Here is a 12,490-nt window from a genome sequence, read left to right as displayed (position 1 = left end):
CAAGTAAAACTGGATGCTGACACAAATTATTGTAACAGCCTGAAGACTAGACAGAGAGTCTGACAAAATAATGAATTGCTGATGTTTATAGACTGTTTGATATATTCTAGAGCTGTTACAATAGCCTATGATTCAGCTGTAAAAATGGAAGAGATACCTGGTAATCTAGTTGATATGGTTCTGGATCCAACAACAGTGGTGCTAGCAACAGCATCACCATCCTTGGATCCATTTGTAAATTTGTTTTAGATGTAGAAAATTTAAAGCCGTTCCGCTCTGGCCAATCATTGCTCTTATTTAGACAAAGTTGCAACTGTCCCTCAATCGTGTTCATATTTTTACCTTGACATGATACATTAGTCATCGACAAACAAAGACCCGTCAACAGTCATTTAAAACCTTAGATAAACTATTAATTTTAATGCTAAACAAAGTTACCATCAGTTAATATACTACATTGTGGGACACCTTGAGCTTGATCGTAAAAATCAAACAAGGTGGATCCTACACAAACCTGGAAATGTCTATCTGTTAAAACTTGAGATACAAAACTCAGCATACATCCTCTCAATCCCATTTCATGAAGATCTTTTAAAATGTCATGTTTTCAGGTCGTATCATACGCTTTTTCTAAATCGATAAATATTGATACCGCATGTTGTTTATTAATGATAACATTTTTCACAAAGGTCTCCAGTCTAACCAAGGGGTCAATGGTAACTCTATTTTTTTCTAAAACCACACTGAATATTTGTTCAAAGATTATTGGTTTCTAAATACCATATAAATCTTTTATTTACCATTCTTTCCATGGTCTTGCAAACACAGCTGGTAAGTGATATTGGTCCATAATTTGAAGGATCAGTCTGATCACGGCCAGGTTTTGGTATTGGAATTATGACAGCATTTCTCCACAATGAAGGGAATTTACCTGTGGTGCAGATATTTTCAAACATACCGGTAGTTAACAATGTCTCTAAACAGGAATCAGGTAAATGTTTAAGTAATTGATGATGGATATTATCAGAACCTGTAGCAGTATCATGAGCTTGCCCTACGTCAGAAAACAGCTGAATAAGATCAGCCACATCACTGAAACAATCAGGATTCATTTTGTTTGTGCATAATGTTTGAAATTCCATCTTGTTGAAGGTGGAATATCAGATGGATTTGTTGTTTTAATGATAGTTGGTAATGGTCACTTCCACAAAGGTCATTGTGGACTGACCATTCAAATTCATTGAGAAGGTTAGAATTAGTTAGTGACAAATTGAGTGAAGAGTAGGTCCCAGTTGCAGGATGCAGATAAGTGCTTGGGCCATCATTAAATTTTCAGAGGTTATTATTGGAGATGAAATCTTCAAGTATTTTACCTTTAGTGTTAGTGCTTGTTCCACCCCAGAGGGGGTTGTGGCCATTTAAATGACCCATATTTGTTTATACGAGGTTTGGGGAGTTGATCATAGAGAGCATAAAGATCAGTCAGGTTAAGAGATTACGAAGGAGGAATATACAGTGAGCTTGGAGATTAGTGTTAAGTATAACAGGGCTGTGGATAACATCATTCTTAACAATGATTGAAATTCCTCCAGTGGCCCTTTCACCCAAAGGTGAAAAATAATGATGTGCATTAAACTGCTTTAGATACTTTTTCTGCAGACAGAATGCTGAATTTTTAAAATCCTGAACTAAGACCTGTAATTCGATAAATTAATTCTCAGTCCACTACAATTCCATTGTACAACATGCTAAGAAGCTATCTCTTCGGAGGATTGACGGGAGATCTACTCCTCACCTTCCTTGAGGGCGACAAGTTGTGTGTCCTATGATGACAATGATGACTGTTGTCAGTCACCTCCATATCCTCAAAGGATCCATACTTATCAAAAAGTTGGACCTGGTTATCTGCCCCTTTCGAGGCTCTGCCACTTTGATACTTTTTGGATGATTCTGTTTTTGGTTTGGGTTTGTTTTTGTTTTTGTTGTTTCACTTTAGTTTCTGAGTCAGGTTTCACTGATAGAGATGATGATAGTTTCTGAGATAAAGATGAATCTTTATCACAAGATGCCTGCAATTGAATTATTGTTTGTGATGTAGTGATGGTTTGTGAACTTCAGGTCGCTTGTTGAGGCCTAACCTTGACTGCAGCAGACAACAAGGTAGGAGCAGAAGCTTTCAGCCATGTGTATACAGTCTGGCAACCGACTGAATGGCATGAAACAGTCTTTGGAATGATAACAGGAGATGGCCTTGAAACAGAAGCAGCAGCAGCATAACTTGGGCCGGACTTTTCTTGAGCAAGAACAATTCTCTTCACATCCAGAAAAGGGATGTTACACTCATGCTTCATACATGAAATTTTAGATTGTAGCTTCCACGTAGGACAATCTTTGGAAGATGAGGGATGATTACCAGAGCAGTTTACGCAGGAAGGAGGTTTGTCACATAGTAAGACGTAAGAAGACAACAGTGGGATACGTGTGGACCTATTCTGTTCTGAATACTCATGAGGAGACAATCATGGGGTACATGGGGACCTATTCTGTTCTGAATACTCATGCGGAGACAATCATGGGGTACGTGGGGACCTATTCTGTTCTGAATACTCATGCGGAGACAATCATGGGGTACGTGGGGACCTATTCTGTTCTGAATGCGCATGTGGAGACAATCATGGGGTACGTGGGGACCTATTCTGTTCTTAATACTCATGTGGATATAATCATGGGATATGTGGGGACCTATTCTGTTTTGAATACACATGTGGAGACAATCATGGTATACGTGGGGACCTATTCTGTTCTGAATACTCATGTGGAGACAATCATGGGATACGTGGGGACCTATTCTGTTCTGAATACACATGTGGAGACAATCATGGGATATGTGGGGACCTATTCTGTTTTGAATACACATGTGGAGACAATCATGGTATACGTGGGGACCTATTCTGTTCTGAATACTCATGTGGAGACAATCATGGGATACGTGGGGACCTATTCTATTTTGAATACACATGTGGAGACAATCATGGGATACGTGGGGACCTATTCTGTTCTGAATACTCATGCGTAGACAATCATGGGATATGTGGGGACCTATTCTATTTTGAATACACATGTGGAGATAATCATGGGATATGTGGGGAATTATTCTATTTTGAATACTCATGCGGAGACAATCATGGGGACCTATTCTGTTCTGAATACTCATGTGGAGACAATCATGGGATACGTGGGGACCTATTCTGTTCTGAATACACATGTGGAGACAATCATGGGATACGTGGGGACCTATTCTGTTCTGAATACACATGTGGAGACAATCATGGGATACGTGGGGACCTATTCTGTTCTGAATACTCATGTGGAGACAATCATGGTATACGTGGGGACCTATTCTGTTCTGAATACTCATGTGGAGACAATCATGGGATACGTGGGGACCTATTCTATTTTGAATACACATGTGGAGACAATCATGGGATACGTGGGGACCTATTCTGTTCTGAATACTCATGTGGAGACAATCATAGGATACGTGGGGACCTATTCTGTTCTGAATACTCATGTGGATATAATCATGGGATACGTGGGGACCTAGTCTATTTTGAATACACATGTGGAGACAATCATGGGATACGTGGGGACCTATTCTGTTCTGAATGCGCATGTGGAGACAATCATGGGATACGTGGGGACCTATTCTGTTCTGAATACACATGTGGATATAATCATGGGGTACTTGGGGACCTATTCTATTTTGAATACACATGTGGAGACAATCATGGGATACGTGGGGACCTGTTCTGTTCTGAATACTCATGTGGAGACAATCATGGGATACGTGGGGACCTATTCTATTTTGAATACACATGTGGAGATAATCATGGGATATGTGGGGACCTATTCTATTTTGAATACACATGTGGAGACAATCATGGGATACGTGGGGACCTTTTCTGTTCTGAATACTCATGTGGAGACAATCATGGTATACGTGGGGACCTATTCTGTTCTGAATGCCCATGTGGAGACAATCGTGGGATACGTTGGGACCTATTCTGTTCTGAATACTCATGTGGACACAATCGTGACAACCTATTCCGTTCTGAATCTCATGACAGATGATTGAATTCCAATCATGCTAAAATTCAAGAGGATCTGGAATTGGGGATACAAGCAGAGGTTAAGTGTGATTGAAGAAGCTGGCAAACAGTTTCTGATGTCTGCCTGGGCCACAACTGACCACCTCCATTTCTTAACAATTTGGGATCTGCCCCCTGCTGGATCTCCCCCAGTTTCACTCTCACTCATTTACAAATCCACAATTACATAACACATGTACTCACAAAGATTTACTGATAAGTTTTCTATATACATGTATTACAGAAACATATATACAGTATATGATTGATGAATAAATTCTATGTAAAACAAATACATATTCAGTGTATAATTGATGAATAAATGTACAAAGGCATATCTCATGTTCAGACTTCACACTTCAGAATACCTCAACACATTGATATATTGAACACTTGACAACTATCTCGGGCATGCAACCAAACACTCAACAACCAATCACTCAACAACCCAACATTCAATAACCTAACATTCAGCAGCCAAACACTCAACAACCAAACATTCAGCAACCAAACACTCAACAACCAAACATTCAGCAACCAAACACTCAATTACCAAACATTCAGCAACCAAACACTCAGTAACCAAACATTCAGCAGCCAACACACAATAACCAAACATTCATCAAGCAAACATTCAACAACCAAACATTCATCAAACAAACAGTCAGTAATCAAACAATCAGTTATCAAACGGTCAGCAAGCAAAACCAAACAGTCAGCAGCCAAACATTCAGTTATCAAACAGTCAGGAACCAAATAGTCAGCAGCCAAACAGTCAGCAGCCAAACAGTCAGCAACCAAACAGTCAGCAACCAAACAGTCAGCAGCCAAACAGTCAGTTATCAAAGAGTCAGCAGCCAAATAGTCAGCTGGCAAACAGTCAGCAACCAAACAGTCAGCAGCCAAACAGTCAGCAACCAAACAGTCAGTTATCAAAGAGTCAGCAGCCAAATAGTCAGCAGGCAAACAGTCAGCAGCCAAACAGTCAGCAGCCAAATAGTCAGCAGGCAAACAGTCAGCAGCCAAACAGTCAGCAGCCAAACAGTCAGCAACCAAACAGTCAGCAGCCAAACAGTCAGCAGCCAAACAGTCAGCAACCAAACAGTCAGCAACCAAACAGTCAGCAGCCAAACAGTCAGCAGCCAAACAGTCAGCAACCAAACAGTCAGCAGCCAAACAGTCAGCAGCCAAACCGTCAGCAACCAAACAATCAGTTATCAAACAGTCAGCAGCCAAACAATCAGTTATCAAACAATCAGTTATCAAACAGTCAGCAGCCAAACAGTCAGCAGCCAAACAGTCAGCAGCCAAACATTCAGCAACCAAACAGTCAGCAGCCAAACAGTCAGCAGCCAAACAGTCAGCAACCAGTGAGCAATCAAATAGTCAGCAGTTTCAGAAAACTTTTTCCTGACTGGAATTGAAAAGCTTCACTATCAATACAAGAAGTGTGTTGACGTAGAGTTGGCTGTACACATGCTTTGCAAATCCTGCAATCGACAGAAATCTGCACAGAAGTTTACGAACATGATGGCGATTTCATTATGCGATTTGGATTGGACTATGCATAGACTTGTTAGTTGAGCCAAAATGTAACAACAGAATTTCAACTTAGTTAACGAAGTGTGGAAAGTTTTATAGTCTCTTCCCTTGGGTAGATGTGTTGCAATTGGATTTTAATGGATTTACGTGCAGAGTAATATTCATTGGACCTTATTGGGACAAATTGGGACTATATTCTAGCAAGAAGTAAGATTTTTTAATTGCATCCACTGACACATGCTTATCATTATTGTGACTAATTGGATGTTAGTTAGACTGCCACATATAAATGTTTCATAAATTGTTGTGTGATCTCTCTTGTTATGAATGCAGGCTGTGTAACAACATCAACGATTCTGAATATTTGATTTACTCTAATTTTCAAATGTCACCCTGTTGGTATACTCACGACATGAGGACAATGATCATACATGCATAGATAGACTAGGCAGAATCTACAAAAATGTCTATATTTAAGGAGGTGGAAGCAAATTCTGTTAATTTATAAATGAGATTCCTTTCACACCTGTTTGTATATGCCGAATCCAAATCAAGTGTATGCCATGCATGAATTTGAGTTTTAAGAGCCATAAATGGCAGGTGAACATAATGACAATCATGTAAGTTATTTTTCATTAAAAAAATTGCATTTTTGTGTCATATTTCTAGATAGACGTCAGTGTATCTTGATATTATTGTGCGATTGTAAAGCCGCCTGCTTACTTATTGATATGTATATGTAACTCTCTACAATTGGCCATAAAATGTAAATGAGAATGTCCTATATACTGAGGGAAACAAAAAAGGGAACATGTAAAAGTACAAGTGTTCCTTTATCATTTTTCCAGATTTCCAGAAAGCTTTGTATTGCATTGTGGGTGAAAGTCTGGGAAAAAGCTGAAGGATAACTTTTTTCGGTTCATTGAGGTATGAATCGAAAATAATGTTCATAGGACCTGTCAATATAGCAAAAGACGAGAAGAACTGCAACAGTCAGACTGTAACGAGCAGGAACAAATATGTCTGGGAGAAAGCAGCAGCTGTTTCAAATGGCATGGCAGTTACCGCCAGCTTCAAACATTAGGTCCCTGAGAACGGGAAGACACAGTTGGAAAAATGCCAGTTAGAAATAAAACCCGAAGACATGAAAGTTGTGGAATGGAGGTGAGGGGGTAAAAAAACAGGCGAGCAAAGCTTGCACACAGTTTCATTCGTTCTCGGGTTCAGTCCCAAAGGGTTGTTTGGACAATGAACATGCATATATTTTGCTAAATGTCCTGTGCAGTACGATACAGGTGTGCAGAAAGGGAATTCTGTCGACTGTAATATTGTGATTCTCAAACATTCCTTAAAAGTCGTCATTGGGAAATGAATCCAATAACATGTGACTAATTCAGCTAATTAGGATGCAGGAATTTTGATGAACACAACGAAAATTTAAATATTAGTAAATGAACCTTTTTAGATGCATACATAGCCATGAATGTATTAGGCAACTTTCATTATTTAGTAATTCACACACAATATATGACACAGATAGTTCTCATTAATGTTTTGACTGAAGACCAACAAACTGATGTACCACAATTTGTACCTGGATAATTAAGCAGGTACCCTTGTTCACTGCTGCCGTCATCGTCTTTGGCGTTCCGACAGTTGTCACAAAATGTCCTGCACTTGCATGCTTTAATGCAAGGTAGGCGTCGTTTCTTGCAGTTACAATGTTGCCGGAGACATCCCTTCATGCACCCACATGATATGATCTCACTGCAACAGGATGATATAGGAGGCAGTGAGATGAGCCTTGGCACAAGTTGGCCGTCCTGGTACACCCATCCCATTTCTCTCAGTGGAGGCAGATCTGGACAAGGAACATGCGCTTGCTTCCTGATACTTGCTTGATAACATGCACCCATGATATGGCATGGGGCAGCATCTGAGGTCAGTGGAAGAGTGTCTTGCGTACGACCTATAAAAAACTTGACTCGTGCTTTGTCGCATGTGTCTATGTGTGACTCGGTCATGCCATACAGCTTTCAGATGAACTTCTATGATGATATTGCTATGTTTTCAGTGAGAAGACCTTTTCCAAGCCCAATCAAGTCCATGTGATGATCACTTGCCATGCTTTCCTCTTGCCATGACCACTGAGCTGAGATGTATAGCCACGTGTTGATATTGGATGAAAGTATTGTGTCCACTTGATCAGCACGAAGCCCTCTGTGGATATCATGTACCGGAAAGTACTTGGAGCCTTTGAAGTGCTAGCTTTCATGCAGAGATTTTTATATGTCATTGAGTCATAATGTGCTAGAAGTAAAAGAAGCACATATGTGGCATTAGCTGATATCACTTTCGTCTCCATGTGGGCATAGGTGCAATGCAGAATCAGCACTAAGTGTTGAGACATTGACTTTGGGATCAGATGCCTTGATGGTGATCGCTTCTGTAAATTCACCTCCTGTAATCTGATGGGCTGTTTTCAAAGAGATGATCAGAGAGACGTAGAGCGAGCTCTACTTTATTTTCCTCCAAGGCAGGAAGTTTGACCAGTCAGATGGGATAGGGACAAACTTATTCTCTAAATGACGACGCACTGGTTGGTTTCTCTGCTTGTGTTTGGTCCTAGTATCAGCTTTGATTAATTCCCCACAATACCTGTCAAATACTATGTCAATTCTCGCATGTTGCTCAGGAAGAAAAATATATATGAACCCCATTTTACCTCACCTTACCTCTTGTTCTTTTGATGACACAACAACAACTGACCTTTAAAGAAAGGGCACATCTTGTCCAGGGCTCCAATGGGTCCACGCCGCGTGTACTGTCCGATGGCCATTTCCATGTACGTGAGAGGGACTCCACACAAGACCAGCATGATGAAGAATGGGATGAGAAAGGCCCCTGCAACAGACATATTCATTCTTTATCACATACAAACACTGGGAAATGCATGCACGTATGTGTGCGTTTCTGTTTGTACTAGTCCGGACTAATGCCAATTTTATAGTGCTGGCCCACTGAGATACTGAATACTCCACTCCAAGCTGACCAGTCCTAATTTTAGCCCTTAATGCTGAGTGCCAGGCAGGGTAACAAGTACCATCTTTTAACATCTTTTGGTATGACCCACCAGGGACCTTCAAGTCTCACCGGGCAGACACACTACCACCAGAGACAATATGATGGTGTATAAAATATAATGTGACATGTAAATTGACGGAGGCAGTTAGTGAGGGAGTATGGTTCTAAAACCCTGGAAACATAATAATAAGCTAGGAGATTTAGAGCCAACAGCGGGGGAACCCAAAACAAATTGGGGCAAATCTGCGAATAGAATGATCATGGGATTCTGGTTCAACTCAGGATGCAACTGACTGCACATTAAAATTGTGGTTCCTCAGAAGACGTAACTTGGCCTTTGCTGTTTAATCTGAACACAATCGGCTAATTTCAGTGAAAACAGTCCTCTGAAGTGACTCGCAGCCCGTCATGTGATGTAAACATCCTAGCGTGCAGATGACAGTAATGAATGGCTTGTCATAAGTAAGAAACTGTATCTGATGTGGCAAAAAGTGGCCGCTTGCATAAGTTATGTGACTCATCTTACGTTTACAATAGTTTTTAAAAAGTTATTTACGCTCTTGGTATACTGCGTTAGGCCCACTCTGGACATTTGTTCACATCAACATGTTGGAACTATATTTTCAAACCATTGTTGTATATGAATATATTTTGAATACATTCAGTATCAATTCTTCTGAATAAGTAGCTAACCTGTTAAAACGATGAGACATCATGGGGTATACTCACACCCTGCTCAAACAAACATGGACCCCAGTACCAAATTTACCCACTATTACATTTGTAATAATGAAATACTTGTGTATATAATTTCACATAATGTCAAAGGCTATATAACAGCCATTGTACTATGATGAAGGGACTGGAAATGACAGGTTGATATTGACGTTGTGTAATGCCGCACTCTGCAATATTCAAGCTATATGACAGCGGTCTGTAAACAATTGAGTCTGGACCAGACAATCCAGTGACTGACATCATGAGTATCGGTCAACGCAATTTGGATACCATGACATGCATCAACCAAGTCAGCGAGCCTGACCATCTGATTCCTTTAGTCATCTCTTATGACAAGCACAGTCGCCTGTTACAGCAAAGCCTGGGTTGCTGAAGACCTATCCTCTATACCCAGATCTTCACAGGAATAATGTTGGTCCTACCCATGTTGTTTATCAAGTTGAATGATATAGTATACATTCCTAAATGCAAAAAATAAGCGGTCATGTCCTGTCGTGTCACTGGGTGACCTTGACCTTGACATCGAATTTAGAACATTGTTGCAGTCACTGAGAAGATATTCTTGTCCCTACTGACACTATTGCAATGGAAGTCGATGTTAAAGTAACTTTCAGAAATAGTAATACGTAATCCTATTACACACGTTACATGTCATACGTCTTACACATATCACACATATTACATATGTCATAAGTCTTACATATTGCACCCATCTTACAAATACATGTATCACACATTACATATATCACGCATGTAACATGTCATACATCTTACACAGGTCACACATCTTACACATATCACACATGTCTCATGTCATACATCTTACACGTATCACATGTTACATATATCACACATGTCACATGTCATACATTTTACACATATCACACATTACATGTCATACATCTTACATATACCACACGTCTCATGTCATACATCTTACATGTTTCACACGTCACATGTCATAATCTTATACGTGTCATACATTTTACACATATCACACGTTACATGTCATACATCTTACATATACCACACGTCTCATGTCATACATCTCACACGTATCACACGTTACATTATCATACATCTTACATGTATCACACATGTTACATATATCACACGTTACATGTCAAACATCTTACACATATCACACATATTACATATATCATACGTCTTACATCTACATACGGCTAACAATAGCCTTAACTGCGCATGGGAAGTTTTGTGACACCCTAATAAGATTACCAAATATCAAAGCTACTTTTGCAGGCGTTATTGTTGATAAGTAAGAAGCAGCCTGATCAATCAGTGTTAGTCCATGAATATTTAACTATAGGTGTCAGTCCATGAATATTAAACTAAAGGTGTCAGTCAGTGAATATTTTGCATGAGCGTGTGAGCTTGTGCGTGATTGTGCAAGTAATTTGGTGTGTGTGCCTGTGTGTATGTGTGTGGGCGTATCATATGTCTATGTATATGTCTCAATTTATCTTATTCTGATCTGACTTAATATATATGATTTTATATTTAGTGTCGTATAGGCCATACCTGGTCTGAAGTTACATACTATTGTCTGGGTATGTGTTTTAGTATGAAGTTTATATGTTGATAATTACAACCTCCGCTACAGCTTGCCCCCTTCTACTACTGAGTCAGCAAATCAATCAATCAGTCCAGAATCTGTGGAGTCACTGAGACGTTTCCCCTGATCTTCCAAATCACAGGCATTAAGCCATGGTTGCTAATTACACAGCAGCCAAGAATGGCCATGCAGGACAAGGTCTACCTGGTACCTAGAAACATATTGATTTCTCTTCCTCTGATGTGCCACATCTTGAATTGCTGCGTCATGCACGTGAATCAATATCATGACACAGCAAACATATGTATTTGTAGCTAATCCTTATTTATAGCACCTGTCCTGAATTTTCAAACATAAAGAAACAAAATGTTGTATGATTAAATATTGTTTATTTGGAATAAAAAATAATAATCAATTTTTTTTTTCATGAATTTTGTTAACGTAAACAGATGAACCCAGATAAATATCTTCCTGCCCCTCCTGAAGGCAGGTGTGTTTACAATATCTGCAGCACAAAAATGGTGTGCGATGTGTCCACTGTCAGCGCATGAGTGAATGAATGAATCTGATATGACACCACACCCTCTTTGTTACCTTTTGTTTGTTTGTTGCCTAACTTCATACTCAGCTATATGACGGCGGTCTGTAAATAACTGAGTCTGGACCAGACAACCCAGTGATTGACATCATGAGCATCGATCCATCAACCAAGTCTGCGAGCCTGACCACCCTATTCCATTAGTAACCTCTTACCACAAGCATGGGTTGCTGAAGATCAATTCTAACCTGGATTCACGGATCCAGAGACTTGGTGCAAACATGAAGGCCTTAAACTTGTGACATCCTAAGGAGACACCATGTCTTTACTCACTCTCACCGACTCAGACGTTTTACTTAAATACAATACCTCTGAGTGAATACCAGAGGACACTTCCACAGGAGGTCATGTAAGGTCACCTTTCTGATGAGGCAATGAGCATTGAGGCACCTAAAGTATTGGTACCAGCATTTTATATCCTTATCTCTTATCTGTATCTCTTACTGTGAATATAGTCAGCTTAATCTGAATGCTAATACAACTAAAGCCATGCCATTTTATACAGCTTGTCGTTTCTGAGCACCACAAAGAACCCAACAGTGTACTGTCAAGGCAATAGTTGTTCTGTGGTGATTTCCTTTTAGCTGAGCTAAACATTTCCAAATCGATGTGGTAAATGAAGCCAAATTGTTTTAGATAGCTGACATCCGATTTGCTCGAGACCCCACTTCTGTGGTCTAGTGGATGGAGCTTCTGCCTGGAGAGCCGAAGGTCGGTGGTTCAATCCCTGGGCATCACACCAAAAGATAAGAATAATTAAAACGTTGTGACCCAGCATGATGTTCGGCATTAAGTCGATAAAAA

The 12,490-nt window shown here is 39.9% G+C and overlaps 1 protein-coding gene across 1 annotated transcript in view; it reads right to left on the bottom strand.

The window, feature by feature from the left end:
- The window catches only part of LOC139456380 (sodium- and chloride-dependent GABA transporter ine-like), a 114,321-nt gene that overhangs the window by 38,747 nt on the left and 63,084 nt on the right, over positions 1–12,490 (bottom strand). Inside the window, exon 2 of the mRNA XM_071238042.1 lies at positions 8,460–8,594. Within this exon, the coding sequence (XP_071094143.1) occupies positions 8,460–8,594 (135 nt within the window). The remainder of the gene's footprint in view (positions 1–8,459; positions 8,595–12,490) is intronic.

This window comes from Haliotis cracherodii, unplaced genomic scaffold, assembly GCF_022045235.1.
Source record: "Haliotis cracherodii isolate W230 unplaced genomic scaffold, xgHalCrac1.p SCAF_11, whole genome shotgun sequence".
In the NCBI taxonomy this organism is placed as follows: domain Eukaryota; kingdom Metazoa; phylum Mollusca; class Gastropoda; order Lepetellida; family Haliotidae; genus Haliotis; species Haliotis cracherodii.
The sequence above is the reverse complement of the archived record's forward strand: the minus strand, read 5'-3'. Positions and strand labels throughout refer to the sequence as shown.